The sequence below is a fragment of the Stylophora pistillata genome, chromosome 11 (genome assembly GCF_964205215.1).
Source record: "Stylophora pistillata chromosome 11, jaStyPist1.2, whole genome shotgun sequence".
NCBI lineage: Eukaryota > Metazoa > Cnidaria > Anthozoa > Scleractinia > Pocilloporidae > Stylophora > Stylophora pistillata.
In genome coordinates this window covers 4,706,247-4,730,356 of record NC_142529.1, presented here as the reverse complement: position 1 = coordinate 4,730,356, position 24,110 = coordinate 4,706,247, and the positions used below count along the sequence as shown (strand labels likewise).

The 24,110-nt window shown below is 40.8% G+C and overlaps 1 protein-coding gene across 5 annotated transcripts in view; it reads left to right on the top strand.

Annotated features, from left to right (window-relative positions):
* The window catches only part of LOC111323959 (KICSTOR complex protein SZT2), a 51,645-nt gene that overhangs the window by 13,909 nt on the left and 13,626 nt on the right, over nucleotides 1-24,110 (top strand). For 3 of the 5 annotated variants that reach the window (XM_088739257.1, XM_088739259.1, XM_088739260.1), the window contains 24 exons: nucleotides 23-97; nucleotides 340-390; nucleotides 467-619; nucleotides 987-1,104; nucleotides 1,688-2,100; nucleotides 2,753-2,831; nucleotides 4,455-4,706; nucleotides 5,254-5,500; nucleotides 6,014-6,529; nucleotides 7,027-7,925; nucleotides 8,368-8,713; nucleotides 9,389-9,656; nucleotides 10,519-11,463; nucleotides 12,490-12,589; nucleotides 13,597-13,741; nucleotides 15,197-15,434; nucleotides 16,102-16,279; nucleotides 16,764-17,006; nucleotides 17,494-17,767; nucleotides 18,439-18,588; nucleotides 19,032-19,637; nucleotides 19,820-20,252; nucleotides 21,012-21,194; nucleotides 23,492-23,573. In XM_088739257.1, coding sequence (XP_088595383.1) covers nucleotides 23-97; nucleotides 340-390; nucleotides 467-619; nucleotides 987-1,104; nucleotides 1,688-2,100; nucleotides 2,753-2,831; nucleotides 4,455-4,706; nucleotides 5,254-5,500; nucleotides 6,014-6,529; nucleotides 7,027-7,925; nucleotides 8,368-8,713; nucleotides 9,389-9,656; nucleotides 10,519-11,463; nucleotides 12,490-12,589; nucleotides 13,597-13,741; nucleotides 15,197-15,434; nucleotides 16,102-16,279; nucleotides 16,764-17,006; nucleotides 17,494-17,767; nucleotides 18,439-18,588; nucleotides 19,032-19,637; nucleotides 19,820-20,252; nucleotides 21,012-21,194; nucleotides 23,492-23,573 — 6,994 coding nt within the window. Of the gene's footprint in view, nucleotides 1-22; nucleotides 98-339; nucleotides 391-450; nucleotides 620-986; nucleotides 1,105-1,687; nucleotides 2,101-2,752; nucleotides 2,832-4,454; nucleotides 4,707-5,253; nucleotides 5,501-6,013; nucleotides 6,530-7,026; nucleotides 7,926-8,367; nucleotides 8,714-9,388; nucleotides 9,657-10,518; nucleotides 11,464-12,489; nucleotides 12,590-13,596; nucleotides 13,742-15,196; nucleotides 15,435-16,101; nucleotides 16,280-16,763; nucleotides 17,007-17,493; nucleotides 17,768-18,438; nucleotides 18,589-19,031; nucleotides 19,638-19,819; nucleotides 20,253-21,011; nucleotides 21,195-23,491; nucleotides 23,574-24,110 lie in introns of all 5 variants that reach the window. The other 2 variants (XM_088739258.1, XM_088739261.1) reach the window with 2 other exon arrangements.

Below are 24,110 nucleotides of genomic sequence, written 5' to 3'. Positions count from 1 at the left end.
TGTCATACTTTCATGATTTCAGTAAGAATTCCAAATCACAGGAGTCCCAATTTTCTGTCTTCTGGAAGCCAGTGTTATCTCTCGATACGACTGGATGGTAAGTATATTTATAATTATACTGGCTGTTGTAACCTCATCGGTAAAGGATGTGCTTCCGTGCATATTGGTTACCACACCCCGCTCTCTCTCTAACCAGGAGTGGTTTTAGATTTAGCCCATCGTTCCTCGCCCTGACAAAGGGCCAACGCTTGAAACGTCAGCTTTTAACGTTGGCCAGTTTATTTATGAATTCACTCGATAAAATTAAATTATCTTGTAAATATGTTGCTTTTTTTCTAGGCAAAGGTGGATGCACTGCCATAGAATTGGACTTGTGCTGGAACACGATGTGTGAGTGTGACGAATATTTTTGTGATTTAAGAGCAGAATACTCATGTTATTGAGTATTAGTTTGCTTTTATTGCAGCCCTTTGCCAAAGAATCTTCATCTTCCGATGGAAAATGACAGATCCAGTGCAATCCAATGTCGGGTTGCACTGAGGTCACTTACCTCTCTTCTTAGAAACTGGAGCTCATTTGTGTTGCTGGAAAACCACTGTTATATCAAGTTCATTGCAAGGTGAATATTATTCTTTTGCCCTTTTTAAGTCCGCGATACCGAGCGATTTTTTTTTCAATCAATATTATTTTAAAACGTGTTGTTTGTATTTAAGAGTGACCAGCATCTAATTTCTCCTTACAATATCCGGCACCCCTGAATCAAACATTAAAGTCATGAGAATAACGGAAATGATCACCAACTAAAGAAGCTCTTGATTGTCTAACGCATTCTCCATGTCAGCAATTCAGGTAATGTATAGAGAACAGTATGGAGAATATGCATACTGATGTCAGGGTGTAGAGGGTCAAAGTAACATGCATACACACAAAATGTTTCTTAGTCAATTGCTTTGTTAAACGCCTGTGTACGGTTTTGATTCCAACAGCGAAAATCCTGAGGGAGCTCCTTCTTCTTTCTGTATTGTGCGAATAACAGCGAGTGGACCCTGCATTCTTATCAAGGTAGCCTTTCTCGGAGGAACTGCTGGCCACATAAGACATACGGTAAGTGACATTTTTACAGTCCTAATCAGGGCTCAACACTAACTTTTCAACTTACTCGCCAAGTGGCTTGCAACATCTTAGATGTTTTTAGATGTTACGACAATTTCAGTCTGGTAACTAGCCAAACTGGCTAGTGGAAATTGAAAACCACTAGCCAACATTGAATTTCTACTAGTCTGTGGCTAGTGGGCCACCGTTAGTGTCGAGCCCTGCTAATACAACGATACTGTACTGTTCTTATAGCAAGGATGCAAAAAAAAATAAAAAATAAAAAAAAAACCTCATTTATAGTTAGCTCTTGCCTTGCGGAGACCGGGTTAGGCTGGGCGCGGAGAAATGTTTTCATACCTACAGGGTGGGTGCTTATTCGAGGTTGGAGGCGTAATCGAATAAGTGCGGTACCTCTACCCTTAGGTTAATGGAGTAAGGATAAATGGATGAGCGAGTTGACAAGCAAAAACAAATATGAGAGCAGTGCGAACAATTGGTAAATAGATACGAATGAAAGGGGCCAGTGAATCATAAATTAAAAAGATAGACAGGAGGAAATTAACCGTGCGTGTTTGCAATTTGTCTCCTCTAGATTGTATCGGGCCTGAAGAAAGAACTCTCTGAAATCACAGCACCTCTGGGCGCGAATGTCAAGCCTCAAAATACTCAAGCAAAGGGGAGAAGTCTTCAACGTGCCGTGACGTTATCGAAGCAGCGGACTGTAGATGAAAAGCTATGCGCGATCATGTATGAGAAATCTCTGGATGGGATCTATGTTCGATATGAACGAGTTCCAAAGGACCTCTTTTCCCCATTCCCGGAACAGCTCTCTTATTTTGTGTACGGGAGTTCGACGGGACTGTATGCTTTTGGCGCTAGAGAAAATCGTATGAAGCTCCTGTGTCAGTATCTGCATCACCGTCGTTGGATTTGGACAATGCAAGATGAAAAATCGACACCCTTAAGTGCTGAGAAAGTTGCAAGAGTGCTTTCTACCCTAACAAAGTAAGGAAAGAAAGATGTTGTCTTGAGCACTAAATGCAAACGCTGGTCCATAATAAGTAATGACGAATCACTCTCAGATTCTTGATGAAGTCTACTTGCCCTTCTCCTAGGGGAGAGAAAAAATATAAACAACCAAAGAAAGAAATAATAAGCGAGCGAAAGGGATGAAATTTCATTTTTAGTTGTTTATAGCGGTCCAACAGTCCCTCGCAACACCATTAACCTTTTCGTTCCATTTTAATAAGGAATTTGTCCCCACAGTATCAATACATTTTCAACCGGAAAGGTGACGAGAACAAAGGCAGATATTAACTAAGGGATAATGTTTGATTTATTCTCCGAGGTAAAGATATGAGGACTGACTGGTAGAGAATGCGGAGAATTAATAGTTAAATCATGGGAGCAAAGATATACCTCGCGATACTTTGGGTCATAAATGGGCTGTGCAGAACTGCCTTTAAGTAAAAAAGATACTTGAAACTATTTGTTCGATGGGAAAGAAAAACACGAAAGAGACAATTAGTAATCAGGAAGGCAGAGGGATGGCTCAGGGTGGTGAAGAATGAATCGGATTGTATTTGGATTGTTTTAGTAGAGTTACAGTTCAGCAACACAGCTCATATAATTGAGATTGTATACTTACAATTCTTAGGGTAAGACTTCAAGAGGGATACAACTTTGTAAACAACAGTGCAGGGATTATAACCATGGCAAAAGAACTCAAGATGAAGGTGAGTTAACGTCCATACCCTTTTCAAATGTAAAATTAGTAAATGAATACACAGGCGGCCCAAGCTCTCTTTGAGAACCACACAAGGAACACAATTTGCATATCGATTTATAAGGATTTGTATGGGATTTTCTACAAGATATCCATAGAGATAGTTAAAAGTGAAAATATTAAATAAAAATGGCTCACCTTAATACATACGTGTGTTGCTTGCTCCTGCTGTCGTTATTTTACCGATTTCACTTGATTTAGCGGTTTTTTTAATTCTGGTTTTCTCTTCTTAAAGAGAAGACAACGCCGAACACTTCTGTCCAGACAGCCTCCCGAACGAAGTAAAAAATCCCAAGCTAAAATGTACCCACGGCCACAAATCCACCGCAGAATTCAAGGGCAAAGGTTGACCTATCATTTCGATTCTCTAGCCGCACAATCTCAGCCCTGCGATCGACGCCAGGTGGCTCATCGTGTCCTCAGTGAAACGTTAAAACGTTTGTAGACAGCCGAGTCATTTTTAAACACGACACAACGACCGTTGAAATCGGCTTGGTAACCTCGTCATGTTGGCAAACCAAGACTCGCGGGGGTACTAGACCTGAGGGGACCCCGGGCTTTACAAGAAGTTTTGTTGACAAATTGAGTCCTAGTACCCCCGCGAGTCTTGGTTTGCCAACATGAAACGTGTTTAAAAATGACTCGGATGTCTACAAAAGTTTTAACGTTTCACTGAGGACACGAAGAGCCGCCTGGCGTCGATCGCAGAGCTGAGAATGTGTGGCTAGAGAATCGAAATGAAAGGTCAACCTTTGCCCTTGAATTCTGCGGTGGATTTGTGGCCGTGGGTACATTTTAGCTTGGGATTTTTTACTTCGTTCGGGAGGCTGTCTGGACAGAAGTGTTCGGCCTTGTCTTCTCTTTAAGAAGAGAAAACCAGGTTAAAAAAAACCCGCTTAAATCAAGTGAAATCGGTAAAATAACGACACCAGGAGCAAGCAACACACGTATGGAGCAAGGTAAGCCATCTTTATTTAATATTTTCACTTTTAACTATCTCTATGGCTATCTTGTAGAAAATCCCATACAAATCCTTATAAATCGATATGCAAATTGTGTTCCTTGTGTGGTTCTCAAAGAGAACTTGGGCCGCCTGTGATGAATATAGGAGTGAACGGAGTCTAATTCGTTCTGTTAGCATGCGAGTGATTGACAAAGTCGAACAAGCGCTAAGCGCGAGTCCGAATTTTGATGTCGAGTATAATTACAGACAGAATTGGACGACGCGAAGTCCTGTTACCAATTTATCAACACTGTGAAAACATTTTAGGAAAAACTAGCCATCTGTCATTCGTTTTCGTATAAAAACAACAGTAAACTCGGCGAAATTCGCGACAACATTGCGCGCACTTGATGCATACTGTCATATTACACAAGCATGATACGCACGTTATCCAATTACAAGCATGATGCATATATTTCTCTATAAGTGCTTAAATTGCGCTGGTTTTAACCAATCAAGTTCGAGAATTTTGTAATAGTGTTGATTACAAATGGAATATTAACGTGCTTGTACTTATTCTAAGACCACAAAAACTGAACTTAATGCTCGGGTGTTTATTTTCTCTTTAAGGATCACACACAAGACAGTGACCAACTGTATTCCTGTGTCATTCAATATGTGCTCTTCCCACCATATCCCCAGTCTTCTGAGTCAGAGCGGCGTGAAGAGTCCGTCCATGACTGGGCGTCCGTAGGAAAGACTGGACGCAAGTTTAACATGGTCACAGAGGTATGGGCTGAGCCTCAGTTTGGCTGCTTGACCGATTTGAAAACGGAGTTGAAGTACCTGGAAGGACTTCAGTACGATCAAATTCCAGATGCAGTAAGTTCAAAATCAAACACAAGGAAATATCTTGGGGAACTGATGAATACGCGCTCCTACCCCTCCCCCAACAGTTTACTATTGGTGGGTTAGGGAGGGATACATGCGCAGTTGTTCAGCTACTGACATTGATCCTAAAAAATAGGAGCAAACTGAGTAAATCGTGATTGGTCAAGTTATTTTTTAATTTGATTGGTTGAGAAGATGGCTTTGGCAAGAGAACCATATAACCCCATACATTAATTATGCATTCAAACTAGTAGACTTCGTTTTTAAAGTTTTGTCGTGAAGGACAAAGAAGTGGAATGCATAATGAATGGAGTTATATGGTACTCTTTGCGATGGCTTTTTTCAACCAATCACACAGCGAAGTAAAGCAAAACCAAAGAATCCCGGATGCTTTCGACACGAAATTAAAAATGGTCCAAGAAAGTGCAGCGACAGGCCATTTGGTACTTACGAATCGTCTTGCAACTTCAACTTCAGCTTCAGGCAATGTTAATCCTACCGATTAATCTGGTATGTATTATTTATTTATTGTTGTTAGATTTATCAAGCTGATGTAAAGCACGTGTCGGCACTGCTCACTTACGATCATCTGGTGAGTATGTGCGATGACAAAACTGTCACTACCCCTCACAGACCTCTCCAAGCGCCGGAAGAAAGTTCTATACTGTCCAAAAGTAATTGGATAGTAGAGCAGCCGCCGTTTCCATTTGACATCATTGATCTGTTGCCCAAAACTCGACAGGTGGAGATGGTGTTTTCTTCTCTGATTGAGACTTCTTCTCAAGGTAATTCGTACGTGGTTAACAGTGGTTATATAAATTGGCCAGCACATAGAGTTTTTCAAATGCTGACGTTTCGTTTTTCAAATGTTGACTTTCCGAGCTCTGACGAAAGGCTAACGCTCGAAACGCCAGCTTTACAACTATCTCAGAAGGTGGCCAATTCCCATTACCAACCCAATTGATAACACCAAGTTATCTTGTAATACCCCTAACGACGCAGCCATACAGTTTCTTTAGAAATTTTCCCTCCGGTAACAGTGATTGTAGTATTTATTTGGGAATTGAACACAGAGCTATTGTCATATTTGAAGCCACTGAATTTAATATACATTTAGGCCAACGTCCTCTCTCTTCTTTGAAATGTTGACGCGGGAAGCGCGCGAGAGTGGCGCATTTGTCCTCTTCCTTCCCGTCATACCCTTCGCCGTGGTAATACTATCACGTACTCTTAGACTATAGAGGATCAAAAATTCTTTTATCTTTGTTTTGTTTACGTCGTGTTTTTCTTGTTTCTAGCCTCGGATGACCTCAACGTTTTGCCCAACGAGAACTTTTTCAAGCTTTTGATAGAAAACATGGAGCGTTTGAACGATCGTGAAGTTATACTAAGTGACGATGACTGGAATCGTTTCACGCAGCACATTCTCACTCGGCCGAGGTATGATGTTCCCCTTCCGTTCCCCGAGGGACTGTGGCAACGTAAAGATTCTGGCGATACCACACAGGATAGTAAAGAGAAAAAGTCCAAAAACAAAAGCACTTCTTCAATGAAATGGAGATGTTTCATTCGTGCCGTGACAGCTCTTGGAGGTGGTCGAATCATACTCACATTTCTACCAGCAAGCTTTAAGCACATAAGGCTCATGGGAAGGCGCCAGCGGAGCAGGAGCTCTAGTGTCAGGAACAACTCAAGTAGCTCACACAGTGCATCAGAAGCGGAGCATAAAGGAGCCACAGATGAAAGAAGTCCTTATGGTACATGTGAACCGCAAAAGCTAAGTGTTCCTTTGTTATCACAAGGATCTCTGGAAGGTTTGTTTGACGTTTTCGTTGGGTTAATATCAGAAGGAAGTTGAATGAAAATTTGTTCGGGAAACTTGTCCTTTCTCTCCCGGGAGTGAACGAAAGAGAATTATTCCTCACAAGATCAGTAGATTTTTACGAAAGGGGGAAACAAGAATAAAGAAAAAATCAGTCAGGGAATATTGCTTGATTAAATATACTAACAATTGAAATTATGAAAAAATACGTGGCAGACAATATAGAGGGTAGATTTTAGATCTTGAAAGGGTTGATATCAGCTATCATAATTATATTCTATGGGTGGTATGAAGAAAGAAAGTATTGCAATATTTCTTTTTGTGCGAAGGTTCTAAGGTTATAAGTTCCTCTAGTTCTATAACTAAGGGACTCTCCACGTTATTATTGTAGAGTTCATGCACTTTCCTTGAAATGCGAGACGAACATCGGTCGCCGCAAAAAGTGCTGTAAATAGTTCTATAAGAATATAGAATGTTTGTTGTTTGTAGACCAAAGCCTGACGCCAACACCTACTGCGGAAAAGGACGAAGGTCCATTTGTCTTCTCCCAGAAAACAAGAAATTCACCCGTCTTGAATGGGAATTCAGAAATGCCAGTCAATAATGGAGATGAAAAAAGAAGCGTAACATTTCAAGAAAATTCCACGTCTATCAACAAAGAGCCTGTTTTTTACGACAGAGGCTTTGGTCAAGAAAGTGATTCTTTTAGTTTTGATATACCAATATATTGCTATGACTGCCCGATGTCAGCCCTCGTAGCAATACCTGATGCCAATTCCGATACAGAGAGAACGTCAGAGGAGAAGCGCGAAGACATATTTCAAGATTTTACGCAGTTTGCGGCTCATATTTTTGCGGATCCATTCAGTTTGGACGAGGTTCCAAGATCATTAGAGGGGCGATCGAAAGGAAAGTTTGGCCCCTCGAAAGACCTTCTGCTCCACTGCAGTGCAGTGCATGATTTATTTTTCCGAAGTTTTGTTACGTCGACATTTTTAAGTCTGCAACAGGGCCAGCAGGTGAGCATGCGAGATGTCCAGTCTGCAGTTGATGCCTGTGAAGAGAACTTCCTTGAAGTAGACATCACAGAGTTCATTCACACTCTATGCGGACATTATGTAAAGAGTAACAAAACCAGGGAGGCCTTTTTTGAGACAACAATCGACGAGGATCTTCTGTCTGTTCCAATTTGGTTACCGTCAGAATCATCAGAAGAAAGAGTGAGGGATCTTAAAGAATCTCTGGTTGGACAATGTGAATCTGTAAATGGTCTGCATAAGTCCATTACTGGGAAGTTTTTTTCAATACTGGGAAGATACTTCAAAGCAGTTCCGCCAAGCCGAGAATACTTCTTTTACTGTCCACAGCTGTCTGAGGGCCCGAGAAAGGTACAGTGTGAACACTTCCCTTGCGCGTTTGTGACACACATTTTTATAAAGGCTGAAAGTTTCTAAAGAAACTGTGGTGCTGCGTCGGTGGGATAACAAGGTAATTTGGTTATATCAGCTAAGTTGAAATTGTAAATTGGCCACCGTAACGAATAAAAAAGCTGACGTTTCGAGCGGTAGCCCTTCGTCATAGCGAATGACGAAGGGCTAACGCTTGAAACGTCAGCTTTTTTATTCGTTACGGTGGCCAATTTACAATTTCAACTTAGTTGATATAACCAAATTACACATTTTTATAATATGTACTTTATTTATTTTATTCTGTAATCATTTGTTACAATTTTACTTTTCTATCTATGTTAATTTTATGTAAATAGTGTGAAGTAAATGATCCTTGACTAGACGAATGACATCTTTCCATCTCTTTTCTTTAACTTTTCAGTCTGTTCCAGAGTCGTTCTCCGAGTTTGAACCCTTTGAAGTAGACCAAGTTGCAGAGGACGATTTCAAGGAAAGAGACAGCGACGTGGATTCGGATGCCTTTGATGATGATGATGATGATGATAACATCTTCATGGAGGACGAGGGAACAGTTCAACAGGATGAGGTAGAGGATATGCCTGACTATGAAAGTCAAGCAAGTGATAGCGAATGTGAGGGGGATGTTGATTTTGTAAAGGAGATGAAGATACCGTTCTTCCTACAGCTGACATGTTCACTGAAGGATACGAGAAGCCATGGACAGCCAATGACGCCTGTTTCTATAAACACATTACCTGTGTGTCTCGGTAAGAACAAAACGTCACTTTGTGCTACTTACTTTGATGAAAATTTGCTCCTGAAAGACAGCTGGAGTTGAGAAATACAATGTGGCACCATTTCATCGGAATTTAGAACGAGCCCTTATCGTATTCTGCATCTCCAAGGGGGAGTTAGTGGGATGGGGGGGGGGGGGGGAGAGAGAGGGGGATACCTTTCTTTGATAACGGGCACCTCCCACTCCACCCATATTAAAAGTATCTGTCCCTTAAATTGATTTCTAACTCCTACTTGATTGAACTTTCATTGTAAATGACAAACCTTGAAGTAGTTTTTTTTAATTTGCAGTGATGTTTTTTATTTGAATGAGGTGATGCAAACTATTTACAATAAGTTTAAGTTGTACTTAAAGCTCTCCCCGTTATTGGTTTTTATTAACTGAGTTGATAATGTAAATTTGGTATCGTAAAAAAGTTTCTATATCTGACGTTTTGAGCATTGGTCCTTCGTCAGGGCGAAGTCATACGCCCTTCAAATCAGCCCAGTGTTATTTTCTGAGGAAGGACTAACGCTCGCAACATCAGTTTTGCAAACTCTTTTCGGTAGGCAATACTTGCAACACTCCCCACCGAGGCAGATCCGCAGCTTCTCTTGAACTCTCCCCATTCATACATTTCTCTCCATTAAATGTTGTTTCTTCACAGGAGAAATCATCCGCAAGTTTGAAGATGATGATGAGTGTCTGGACCCCTTCAGTCCATCCATTCGCATAACTCTCGATCTTATCTGTCTGACCTTGCCAGTTGAGCATGACTACTCTGTTCTTAAGTCTTCGGTGCGTTGTAGCCAGGCACGCTCCAATTCTTTTTCCAGCACTAGTTCGCCCGCCTCTGTTTCTCCTTCGGATAAAAGATCAGGAGTTTTTGACTTCAGACGGCAAGACTCCAAAGCCACTTCTCACGATATGGAGAGGTGAGGATGAGCCCGCGTTCATTTCAGCGGGTTAACAATAAAATATCATTTAAGCCATGTTTGTGCAAACGGCAACGTTCTCTTCTGATTTCGCTCATTTTACTTCTAGTGCTTGGAAGACCCGCAAGATAAACTTATTTAATAACAAATTTAAGGAGTTTCTTTCCATTAACCAAATTGTTGTACTAGTTGTTGAAGATGTATTCGATCATTGTGCTCCTAATCATAAATGAACTACTAATCGTTTGTCCCACGATGTGGGATGTCTATCAATTGAAGAGACCATTTATCGATTGTAGACTGTGACCTTTCAACTGCCTTGTTGCTAGTCTCTTTCCAGTCGTTTTCCCACGTAACATCGGGATGTACAGTTTATAGCTCGAATCTACAATTTAAAGTGACTCTAGAAGGTCAGACATGATAAAACATTCGTTTTTCATACTTTATTACACGACTCGGGCAGTCAGAGGGCCAATAACTAAAATCAACCAATCAAAATGCTCTATTGCCGGTCCAGTATTCTCTAAGTATTAGATCCGGGCACTGACCCAAATGGTCCCAAATGGTCCCGAATGATGCCGCACTTGTGTCCCTTTGAACTTCAGTCGTGTAATAAATCTCTTGTTAACCAAGCTTGCTCGGGACCGTACTGGAAGATATCGGCCCTCGGTCTTTTTTGTACGGACCTCGCTGCGCTCAGTCCGTACTGTCAAGACCTCGGGCCAATATTCTCCCAGTACGGACCTCGCGCTTGGTTAATAAGATATGGTTACCTCAGGAGTAAGGCTAATATGAGGATCAGTCTCGTGGCTTGATCGTGTCTTGAGCTGTTTTATTTGAATGGAAACATTGCTTTTTTCAGAATTGAAAGCTTGGATCCTCTTCATGGTCTCGTTAATTCTCAACGCCAGGCAGTGAACAACACGTGCGAGGCCATTCGTTGGCTTATACAAGATGAAATAGTCTCAGAACTCCGCCATATTGGACCTGTCAATAACTCCATGCTGGAAAAAGTCGAGCAGCATGTTCAGCAATCAGAAGACCATCCCTCCTGCATTTCTCGCCTCGTTCGCCTGCAATTTGTCTTTGGAGCTGAGCAAAGCTTAGAACTCTTTGTAAAAGAATTTGAGAGAATCAGCTTGCCAGAATACGTCCTGAAAAACGTTGACAAATATTACTATTTGACAAGCTTTATAGAGAAACAGGTTGCAGCTTTGTCGCCGTTGACTCTAGGAGAAAATGGAGATGATTTGGATAAACAGCAGGAAGAAGAGGCGACAACACCAAACCCAGAATCAAATAGTGAAAATGGTGACCAAACAACTTTACCTCAACTTGATGTCCAAACTACCCCTGAATCCCATACTTCAGCTAATGATGGTCTGTTAACGATTTACATTGGAAAACACTCAACAAACAGTCAGCATGAAGAAGTCGCGGTAAATAATCTCAGAGAGAATGAAATGAACACCCCTCCCTCTAGACCACCGCATCTTGGCCAGCTAGGCAAGCAGCATTCCGAAGAAGAGGAAGAACCAGGTAGCACTCATGCATCCACCCCTCTCAACGACGCTTCATTCGCTTCTTCCGCTGGTAGCACCCCTCTACAGAAGCTGATCATGCCAGGTGAAGGCGTTGGTGCCGCTGACTTAAGTAACACAAAGGCGGAAGAGGACGACAGCTGCTCGCCCAGTCCATGTACCCCACGCCAGGATAAACAGATTGTTCCATCAGCGGAATTGTGCCTAAAATTCTGGCTTGTTATGAAAATATTGGACAGTGAAGTGAATATCGTCTTCCATCAAAGGTGGGAAGTCGTGATTGCTATGCCTTGTACATTTTGACGTCAAATTGTTCTGTGTTAGAATATAGGGAAAGTGTGCGCCCACATTTACAGTTTTTTTTTTCCTTCTCTCCTCCATTAAACAATTATTTCACGTTGCCGTGCGTCTTTTCAGTGATAGTTCTCAGATGACGTCAAACGGCAGGAAGGACAAAAAAGTAGCACACGATTCGCAGCAGGGTGTATCACTGATGTTCTTATCACATTTTGACTTCTACTATAGATCTTTTTCTGTTCAGACCCAGAACAACACGGAATCTATTTGTGTTTTTTTTTGTGTGTTTTTTTTTTGTTTCCGACTGATCGAAACAGACCAATCACGACCGACTTACGTCACTTGAGTCTTACAGCCAATAACATCACGGCAAAACCAACCGATCCTTTCACACGAACTGGAATAAGAACATTCTACTGACAACAATCATTCACTTGACTCTGATGATGACTTCCACACAGGTTGTCGAAACGTCAGTCACTACCATCGACAACAGTCCTTCTCAGGACTACACTCACCCGGACGATCAGACTACACCTTCACATTTTTTTTTGTTGTTAAAAAAGCAAAATGTTGTCAATTTTGACGTCATCTATACGTCTGTCCTACAGTAGATCATGATAAAAGACCAATCGAAATGCGTGTAGGACTCAGCTTCTCGTATAATGGTAGATTCCTATTGAGTGGATGGATACCTACACTACATCATGACAAATAGCTAACAAACAACAGTTTTTGCAGTACCAACCTATTTCAGCGCCAAAAACAGAGAAAGGGGATTTGACTGTGACAAAATGTTACAGGCATAACTTCATAGAGAAAATTACTTTTGCATTATTTTGTTATTTCAAGGTCATTTTTTTTTTTTTTCGTCTTAGCTGTCCACAACGCTGACAGAAATTAAATTTTTGGCATGAGCTAAAGAAGGGTTTCTGGGATTTATCTGTGAACCAAAGCTACACATTATAAATGTGTCTTATTTTTTTCAAACGCAGAGAGTCAGATGATGCGAAGTCTTTCTGTGCTACGAGAGCAAATGGTCTGGTTGAGATGGTCACAAATGCTGTACATGAAAAATGCCGCATTGTCAATCAGGTGGGAATATAAATGGTCACGATAAGGAAGGACTGTAAAATAATTTATTACATCCATTTTGAAGTCACTGGTGGTCCCTGTAATCTGATTGGCTCTAATTGGTGCGATTTATTCACGAATCGCACCATTTTTTGCTCTAAATTGCATCATATTACGCTTGACTGAGTTTTCGACACATCAAAGTCTTTCTGTTTTGCATACAAAATAAGATGTAAAAGCATTTCTGGTTCTGCTTTTATTTAAAAACCGGCTCAGTACTGCATCAAGAAAATATTTGAATGGACCAAGTCCTGTATTTGGGCGATTTCAAAATGGATGTAATAAAGTGGTAATTGAACCTCGTGTCATGCAATTTTGGTCTGAAATCATACTTGTGATTTCAAATCAAACTCGAATTGCGCGCTCGTTCGATTTTGAAATCACAGGTGTGATTTCAGCCCAAATTGCACTCCACTCAGTGGACGATTGGTTCAGAGGCAGTTATTGGCGTATATTGTGACATGTGAAAGTAATAACTACGGAACGCCATATTTGTTTGTGGCAAAAAAAACTACTCCTCTCTATCAGGAACACTTTTGTTTAATACATGAGGAGTCCACAAACATCCTTTGGAAGACTTTCAACCCTTTTAAACAATTTTAAATCAAATATGCCCACGATTAAGCATAAATACACGATTAAGCATAAATACACGATTATATGGAAATATAACGTCATTACAACTTTTCCTTCACATCACAGTTTTTTCAGGCGTCATACAATTTTGTGTTTTGAAGAGAGTTGCCAAATAATTGTTGCGAGTATGAGACTAAGAACAAAGTGAATCTTCAGATTCCTTAAGAGTCAGATCAGAGGCTCTTCTAACCAAGACGCAGAGAGTCCGTTAGCGAGCCAAACCATAGGCATGGGTCAATGCTGATGAATGTTTGTGTTCATGCTAACAAAATTATAGAGCAGATCAACCAGAGCCGAGTTTACTAATAAACATGCATTCCCTTTATCCATAGCGAATGTTGCTGCATGAATTATACGAGACCAAGATGTGCAATTCAATGTTATTCCCTGAGTCGGACGAGGACATTTGGAAACATGAAGAAATCCAAATGTCAGTTTCCCCACTGGGTGTTCATATGACCAAAGGAGATAGCAAAGGTGAGAAAAGATTTTGAAAGACACTTTGTTAGTGATCGTTAATATTCTGAGTTGGGATGAAGGTCTTAGTCAAGAATAGTGCATTTGCCTCAAGGCCAATGACTGCAGCTCAGACACATTTTAAATTTTTAGACTGAACATTAAGTACAATGTTCGCCCCTCGCGTCAAAGTTGAAGCCCAAAGTTTTCCAAGCTTCACTTTGTTTTCGTTTATTCTTAAACTCCTTGACCTCTGAGAGTGACTAGCATCTAAATTCTCCTTACAATATCACCCCTGAAACACAAGTTAAGGTCAGGAGAATAAAGGAAATAATCATCAACTAAACAAGCTCTTGATTGTTTGAAAAATTTCTTCTTGTTTACCCCTGAGGAAATGTTTGGAGAGCAGTATGGAGAATATGCGCAATGATATTATGGTGTAAAGCTTAACCTCAGGCAATCTTAGGAGATCAATCCGTCATTTCTCATCACATCCACGAATGTTGTATTTCATACATGTTAGTCGTGATCACAAGGGCGACGAATTCAATAGAATAGGGAGATTTAGCTCCGCGTTTACGTGAAACGTGAATGGCAAGTGTGACCACGTGACCAAGTTTTTCCCGCCATTTTTTCACGTTTGCCGTTCGCGCTTTGCCGTTTCTATGTGAGAGTAACCTGCTTCGCGTTTGCAGTGTACGTAACATTTTCTTCACTTTTCCTCTCACAGAGTAGAAGTTAATATCCGAAAAAACTGCACCCAAAATGTTCCGTGTAAGTCATACAAGGGCGCCTTTAAATCCACCTCGACGTGAGCTCACGCGAAGCTAAAGCAACAAGGTTCACGCTATTTTGATGATGATGATGATAGAAGGTTTATTAAAAGTATTCAAAAATGGCACCCAAGTGGTGAAATACATGTGAATTTACAAGTATACTTTAAATATTTAAAAAATACGAAAATCTTACATTTGACTTTAAAATTAAGAGTCTAAAGGGACTGGGAATTACAAGAATCGGCAGTTACATACCAATGAAAAACGCTTAGGTTTGCTTGACTACAAGAACTGGGCGTTAGACGCCATTGTTGGAAAGAAAGATTTTTTAAATCTTTCGGTCCGGCATTTAAAGAGTGATACATGGTTTTTGTTGCGCAACTCATAAACGTGGCAATCGGCGCGCTTTGGTGGAATAAGGTGGTACAGCCGTGACCCAGGCACACAGATACCGCCCCAAACTTTCTTGCAGAGTTCGTCTCTTCTCACATTCTTCACTCTTCTCACATTTTACACGAAACGTGAAAGGACAAGTTGACGTTTGCTGTTTCACGTAAACGCGGTGCCAAATCTATCTAATAATAAGCCCTGCTACCAGTACGTGACTTTGTAACATACTCGTGAGGGTGAAAGGGTTTCAGGAGGTGTATTCAGAGTATACTATCACATTACAAAGAATCCTGATTATTTTTTTGTCTAGGTCGTGTCACTAGTAAGTTTGTTCCAGTCCAGTTTCTTTTCCAACCCGGACACTTTGGCTGTGATAGTAAATGGTACACGCACTTACCTGTACATCAGCGACTCTTTGAAGCTTCGGCTCGAACAGGAATGTCCCGCGGGTTGAAAGTCATTAAAAGTGTATTGGACAAGTTTGAGGTGAAGAATAGGAAGGACATGTTTGTGTACAAAGAGAGCGCTGGTTCTGTCTTCTACTTCAGGTAATGAAAGTTTTTTTTCTCCTCTTTTGAGGTTTAAATAAAAAATTTTAGATGAAGTTTTGTTTATGTGAAATCCGTTTCTTGTTGACAAAACTTTCCTCTTAACTAAGGTGGGTGAAGTAACCAAATTATGATTATTAATTACCTAGGGCGCATGCGCTTTTCGATCGAGTGTAGTGAAACCAACTTCAATGTAATCGCAACGGCAAATCACAAGAAACCAGAAGACGCCAATCAGAACTTTAAGTGAACAGATACAACCGGTTTGAAGCGTGGAAAAACATAAATGACCAATTCACAGTTGTTTTTATTTTTTGCAATTCAGGGTAGCGCGATTTTATATTCTACAGTCACAGCGTAGTAAATTAACACCAAATAAATCCCGAATTTACTTTCAAAAAATTTTATTTATTGCCATCTAGTCGTGTAGTCCTGGGGCTTTTGTTAGCAGCTATTGTTTGGTAAAAACTAGCGAAAATCATCCTTAAAGGCGCGTTAGTAAATGAACCAATTTCTGGTTAATTGTAGACATAGAGATGTTTCATCTAATGCATTCCTCGGTAAGAAGACATTACTGATGTAAGATTTAATGAACGACTGATACTTAGGTATTGAGACACTTACAATCTTTCCTTTGGCTCATGTCATTCTCTCTTTTACCTTTCAGGTTGTTCGAGTCTCTATGCTCGAGTTCAAATCAATTTGCCTCTAACCTTCGTCCTTCAGAAGAAGATGATGACGACGAGTCTCGGCCTGGGTCATCAGTTGCATCACTGGCTGGTTCAAGAACGTCATCACAGTGGTCTCTCGTACACAGAGAGCCGGGAGATACGGAAGAAGACGCTGTAAGTTGTTAAAAAGTCCCAGCTGGCTTAGAATGTAACATTGTTAATTCCATCCTTGAGTGAAACCATTGCATAGACATCCCCGGGGGGGGGGGGGGGCACGTACCTCTTAGTAATAGGCTAATGGGAATGTGCCGTGGGATGGGGTCGTATTTTCACGACTGAATTGACTCTGATGGGGTTGCTATAGAGGTACAAGGAATGGGGACACAGAATTTCGGGATTGTGGAGGTAAGAGAATTGTGAAAGTTGGGATTGCTTAGGACGGGGTCTATAATTGTTCTATAACTGTTCTCTAACTAGGCTATAATGGGGTAGGGGTTCTGAGCGGCCAGCGACCACTACCCAGCGAAATTGACCCATGTACACCCCTCCCGGATATTTTACCTGCGTATATTGACAGTTGACCATTTGAATAAAAGCTACTGACCAGAGCTTTCAGCTTGTCATGTTTACTAAGTTGTATCTTCATTATTTGTGACAGGAAGTGAAGTCAAAGAAGCCTTCAACGGCTCAAGAGCAAGACGCAATCAGTGTTCATTCGGCACAGCCCGTCATAGACAAAAGTATAGCCCTTCATGTATACGGCGTGGACGACCCGGGCCCACAGATCACTGAAGACCTTGTCGAAGTTTTGCAAAACAGAATTAATGATGCTATGGTCGAAGTGCTGTCAGTTCTTCTTGCTAGAAATCCAAACTGTAAACTGACGTATGCAGATGTTCGGGTAAGCTTTCGTAGGATAGAAAAGTTTAATATAAGAACGATAGATATAAAAGCAATGAGAGTGGTGCTGGTGATTGACACGGATTACAAACGATAAACATCAAAAGTTCAAGCCGATTGTTGTAAGGATACATTAACTGTGACTTGGTTTCTTCAAGAATTTGGAAACACATGAGATAGCCTCCTTAAATAGTTATCAACACTCTTGGTCACTTCGTATCCAAAAGCTGGGACAAGCTCCGGCGACATGAGCCTCTTGTCTCAAGTACACCTACACAATGTATCATTGTCATTAGTCTGTTTTTGGTATAACAAAACTAATGAAATAAACGGCGATGAAGCAAAACTCGTCAAAAAGGGTGCAACGTAGAGTTTATGTCATTTTGGGGCTTTTATCACTTTGAGTGTTATTATGCTTGTTGCAACGAACTGTGTTCAAAACATTTTGAGAAGGCTTCTCTAACTTTCCACATATTTCATTTGTATAGTTTATACAGCCTCAAAGTGAACCACCAAAAACAACTCTCACTCTTCTAATTCCAAAAATGGACGTCAATTTCCTCTGTCCTTTGGTTTTCTACTTGCGACAAAACCTACTGCAGCTCCTACATTCTCCAAGATACATGGACTCGGATCCCAGCCATCATTTCAAGGCCGTGAGCGGTAGTAAGTTGGACGCTACCGGTAGTGCCGGTGGCGAAAGCCGTAAATTGGAACCAGAGATCTACTTGTACAACAGACCGCATTCATCTGGAGGAAAAGGTTTGACATAACTATGCTGTAGACGTCTTAGTGTAACGTACAACTGATGTCGAAAGTAATCCTTGACTTCAGGGGTTTTACGTAACTATGCCCCGTAAGTGATCACAAAGAATCTTGCGTCAGTCTCACAACCCACCAGGTGCAAAACTAAAAGCAGTTGCGTCAAATCACTTGTGTTTTCCCGCCCTTAAGAGAGTGAGTCATTCTGATTGGCCCTTCTGATAACTTGGATTTTATTTCGTGGTAATTAATCCTTCAGCGCGGTCTCAAGTGTAAATTGTGTTTTAAATTTGTCCATATAGTTCTCTTTTCTGTGTTCCCATGATTAATTAATGTCAATCAAAACGCATTCCGGACGTAGGCATCTATACGACATAATGCTCTTAAACCTCTCTATACCTTCCAGAAAATTCTCTCTTTTCAGACCATGTCCACACGTGTACGTTAATCTTCTTAAACGCATTGGTAGTTTTTGTCCACACGCAGGGGGACGCTTATACACTCAGGCGAGTGGTCGGTTGCAGAGATCGTTCACGTCGTTTACTAACATACCCATACGTAAACACGTAGACATGGCTATAATCAGTAGCGAGGGTGACATAAGATAATTTAACTATCGTTATGCCATTTTACTCCGCTGACCATTTGCACGCCGTTTATTATATTTTCAGGCTTGGCTTGTATATCCGTGTCCGTTCTCAACTGGCGTGGTGGATATATTTACATTCCATGTGGAAAGTCAGTTTGTGTGTATGCTGGGGAGATCGACTATTTTGAATACTTGACTGAGGTGTCTTCGTGTCCAGATGAACTTCACTTAGGTAGTTATTTAGAGCAGTAGGTAATGGAGTGCCGTGGTTTTGCGTGACTTCTCTCAGCGAGTGGTCCAGAAAACTCGTGCCATCTTCTCAGATTCAAAACTAAAACGAATCAGGATTTGGTCACTCGTGTTTTCCCGCCTTTCATGCAGTACACCTGTTTTTATTTGGAGTTCTAATTGGCTAAAGATGATGTAAACCTTCCCTCCGATTGGTTGTTGTATTTATTTTCACTTTTTTCTAACTCAACTGAAAACTGTTGTATCTCTTAGGATATGTAAACAGGGACTTGTTTGAGTTCGTTTTTTATTTATTAATTCATTTATATATTTGCGTCTTTTAATTGAGTGATGTCACAGTTTTAATAAAAAAGAGGAGGCCTCTTTCTTGTAGTATTTTGAGGTTATTCAAAAGTGATGTGATTAGGTTATCTTGTTTCTTTTCAGCCGATGATGATATCAAGGTGCAATTTGCAATCTGGGAGCGTGGCGATATCGGCCTTAATCAACTCGCTGGTCAGCTAAAGCTCACTTTAAGGCATGCTCTTTGTGACCTCTTAACCGAGTACTATCTCTTGGCGGCGCCCTTATCCAAAGTGCCAAAGTTGTACCAGATTTCGTCGAATACACGCGCTCGGTCTTCCTCGGAGCCACTCTCTCCCTCATCCATATTACCTAAGGCTCCCACTCATCTAGGGTCCCTCCCTGAGAGGCCTGCCACGCCTTCCAAGCGGCAACTCGATTTTGGCAGCCAGTCCAGCTTTCGAAACAAGAGGGCCTCAGTTTCAGGTCATCGCCGAAGCCCGTCTGCAGGGAGCACCCTGTCATCGGGTTCCACAGGGGCAACAAGAAAGTCCCCACAGAATCCGTTCCTCTCTCAACGGCAGAGTGTTTCTACTCCTAATGCTGTATCAAGGCAAAGCACAGAAGAGGATGAGGTTTTCCAGACGGACTCAACTTCACTTGGTGCAGACGTCACAGAAGTATCAGCCGAGGAAAACAAGGCAGATAGCCAGGGCGTTACCGAGTCAACTGATGAGTTAAATCCAAAAGGTAGGGTCTTACAATGCTTGAGGTCGATGGGAAGTGTTACTTTTGGGTTATCGCAGGCTTCTTGTGGTCTTTAGCCTATTCTGATCAGCCGCAGTGATTACTTTGGGGGTGTGAGACAGACACCCTTCAGATAAACTATGTAGGTTCATTGTATAAAGTAGGCTAATTTTTTGTGCTTGCAGAGTTGACAAGAAGAGGCGAAGTAACATCTGAGGGCAAGGACAAACTAGGGTTGAAAAAGGCGTCGGAAAAACCAGACAACTCGTCTGACATGGAACCAACATTTGAAAGTTTCACCGCGGCTGAAATCCAGGAGTCTCAAAAATTTACTTCGCAACCCGGTACCCCAGTCACAGAAAATGCGGCGTTCCTCTCAAAGAAGGAGGAACAGCTCTCTGAGAAACTAAACAAACCCTCAAGCTTATCCTCTGCGAGTTCCCTCAGCGGCTCCAAGAGCTTTACCTTCAGCGGAGTGGATTCATCAAGCGTCGGAGGACAATCTAGTGATGTCCAAGGCACCTGGCAGGATGCTGAGGCCGTGAGGAGGAAAGAAAGAGAAAAGAAGAAAAGGCGTATTCAGTTTGAGAATGGAGAACGTGGTGAACTTCATCCAAGGTTGTTAAGTCGTCTCTGATTTCTTTTCTAATTTAATCCCGTTCATTTTAAGATGTCCTGATTAATTCTCGCTTCCTGTTGCCATATGCCTTTTGGAGATTAATTAAGAGAAATTGGTGGTATATTAAGATAATCCCTAAGGCCAGGTTGTTCAAAACACGATTAACCTAATCCGTGGTTGGTGAAAATTTTTAATTTTCTTAAAAAACTCTGGAAAGGCCTTTTTCTTTTGAATTTTTTTTTCAGTTAGTTTGGAGTCATATTGAGAGAAGATCCAACGAAGCCCTGGCTCTAACGCACTCTTCTAAACGAGAAATTAAAGCCAAGGTTAACTTTTAATCCCAGAAAAACGTTAACGCCCTAACAACTCAGCCCCGTTTTTCATTACCTGTTTACACGTTATTGTAATACAGTGTGTGGATGGGTTTTATGTTTTTCACTTCCAAGAAGGCCTTAGTGCTTATATTGATTCTGAGTCGTCATCATCGTAGAGTGAGGGTTCATTATTGCCGGGTTTATAAACCTCATTTCGTAATAATAACGCTGGAAATCAACGAATGATCTCGTGATTCATGCGTGCGTATAGTTTCGCGGTGCGCAGTATAGCGTGATTCAATTTTCGGTAAACGTGATATAGCTTTTTGTTACCGTGACCCCTAATCTAACATCTGTGCGTTATGTTTCAGTGGGCCAACTTTTGCCATTTAAATAGTAATGTAACATCTTAATATTTGATAATTTGCCATCTTATCTTTTTAGTCTTCAGGGTTTGTGTCAAGACATGTTCTCTTTCTTTCGAGGACTTGCAGTCCCATCGGTTTATTGTATTGAAGGAAAATTGCTCAACAACTTTGCTTCAGACGCCTTTTTAGCTGAATTGTGCCACTCAATCTCGTCTGTGTGTCCTGATATGAAACCTAAAGTCTACCGTGAAGCTCCGGTGTAAGTATGAACTTTTTTATACTCATGTTCAATATTCATTCAACTATCCACAATATTCATTCAACTATCCACAATATTCATTCAACTATCCACAATATTCATTCAACTATCCACAATATTCATTCAACTATCCACAATATTCATTCAACTATCCACAATATTCATTCAACTATCCACAATATTCATTCAACTATCCACAATATTCATTCAACTATCCACAATATTCATTCAACTATCCACAATATTCATTCAACTATCCACACTATTTACAGTAAACACAGCTATCTATATTAGCTGCAGTTGATACAGCCATCTAAACTGTCTGTGGTAGATACAACTATATACACCTATATACACACGCCGCAGTAGATACCGTTTTAGAGTAAATACAGCTGTTAATGCTATCTACAGAACATTCATCTATTTAAACTGTCATCAACAGCTGAATGAAGGGGAAATTTTTCTAAAGAAACTGTAGTGCTGCGTCGGAGAGGGGTATTTCAAGATAATTTGGTTTTATCAACTGAGTTGATAAGGTAGATTGGCCATCGTAAAGAGTTTCTTAAAGCTGACATTTCGAGCGTTAGCCCTTCGCCAATCAGAGCGAAACATGGGACTAATGCTTAAAACGTCAGCTTTAAATTCTCCTTATGTCACAGGCATCCCAAGCTTACGTCTTGAGGAAATACGAAAGCGAAAGCGTCGCCCGTTGTTTAACGCGATGTTTAGTTATTGCTATCTTGTGGAAATATCACATTGATTCCATTGTAACAAAAATTAGTAAGACTATCGGGTTAATTGCAAAGTTACGCCATTTTGTACCTCGACTTGTACTACTGAACATCTATAAGTCATTAGTATATCCTTATTTAACTTATGATCTCGCTGCCTGGGATCAGGCATGCAAGACTTTTCTTAACAAAATACTAATTCTTCAGAAAAGAGTGCTTCGTTTATTATACTTTGCCGAATGGCATGACCATGCAATTCTCTTTTTTTCGAAGCTAACATGCTTCCAATAACTTTTCTTTACCACGAGTCCGTATCAACGTTAATGCACGACATCGGTAATGGTAAAGCCCCAGCAAACAGGTTAGATTTATTTCAGGAAGCGTCTTATATCCACTCATACAATACACGATCTTCTACGTCTGGCAAGTTTTATGTTAAATATTCTAGACTTGAAATACAAAATAATTCTTTTTCTCGGCTCGGTGTTAAACTGTGGAATGGGATACCAAGCTACATAACCAATCTCCCAAAGAAAGCTTTCAAAAAAGATCTCCCCAAATTGTTACTTGATATATTAGTGAAGGAGGATAATTATATTGAAATCCCCATGATTATTAAAAAAGTAGGATCATAGAAGCGCGTGCTGAGGGTCCCATTTTACGTCTGTTTTCCTTTTACAACTCCTTGTCTTTATACATTGTCCGTCCGTAAGTGCTGTGTTAATTTGATCTCCCAACTTCTGTGTTTTATTTATCTCTAGTTGCAATCTGCAAGGTTTTTTTTCTATTAACATACGTTTGCCTTATTTATAATTATTCTTCCATAACTTGTTATTTTAATCACGTTCTTGTTTTGCCCCGCCGCGACTAGCTTCTTAGCTATTTTCGGGGCAAACCATTTTAATCATGTATTTTTGTAATAATAATTTTCAACTATGTTTGTCTGTAATCAGAATAAGAATAAAGTTTATTTGTTTGTTTTTTTGTAAAGGAACCGTCGAGAATTTGAATGCGTTATAAGGAATAGTATGGGAAACGAAATATGGTCCATTTACAACACTAAATATTCTGAAATATGAACAGTTTACACTTAAGATTGACGTGACGCTTTCAGGTAATAATCTTCCGTTTTTCCTCGAGACGTGAGCTTGGGACGCCAGTGCTTACGTTGGCCAATTTACAGCTGTCATATCCAAATTATCCTGTTAATAATAGAGACAGCTATTTAACTGTCTTCCTTGGGTATGGCTAGTGTTGTATCCATTGTGCACAGTGTGGTTTGATGTGCCTAAATTAGAGAGAGTGGATAGCTGTATCGGCTGTGGACAGTGTAGATAGCCAGTCGTTGTTGTGGAATGTCTTTACTGGAGACAATCTGAGTATGGTGTTCATGAGTTTGTAGCAGTTCTTGAATGAAGGATCTATCAAATCCAGAGGAAGTAAAATTAATGAGGCGTTTATCTCAATTGAATTGAAGTAGCCTTGTCTTCGATTATCAGTGAGTCCATAGTAATTATTGTTAGTTATTTTTTGTTTTATGAATGAAATGGTTTCGTTGGCCAATAGGAATTCTGCTGATGGAAACGAAGGCGATTTTAGTCAAGAATTTCACTGCCTGCACTATTACCCAGCGAGACAACCTTTGAAAGTGAGTTATTTATGGAGTTCTGAAATTGTTATACAATATCTAAAGTAAGAGTAGACATCTAGCCCCTTCAGTGTAGTAAACGCTGGTATCAACGGGGGTCCTGTTACCCACCCATCCCTTACCCACCCATCCCACCCCAGGGGAGGACATCCATCTCACAGTAATCTTGTGCGTGGGAAATTAACGTCTCCTGCCCCTAACCCTGCAGGAGACGGGACCTCCATTTATTCGTCTCTATCCGAGAAGACTAGAATATCTAACCATTTCTTGATGTTATAGAAAGGTAGCATATTCTTCTCAATTATTTTAAGACCCTGAGTGTTGGTCCGGCCGGGGCTCGAACCCTTGACCTCCCGCACAACAGTCCAGCGCTCTATCCATTGAGCTAACTGGGAGGCGGTAATGTATGTAATGATACTGGCGTAGACTAGCGCTTTGTTGACTGATTTTGTCTGTCTGTTCCTCAGTCAATTATTCAGTCAGACAGTCGGTGGGTTGGACAGTCAATTTGTCAGTCCTTCTGTCAGTTTAATAATT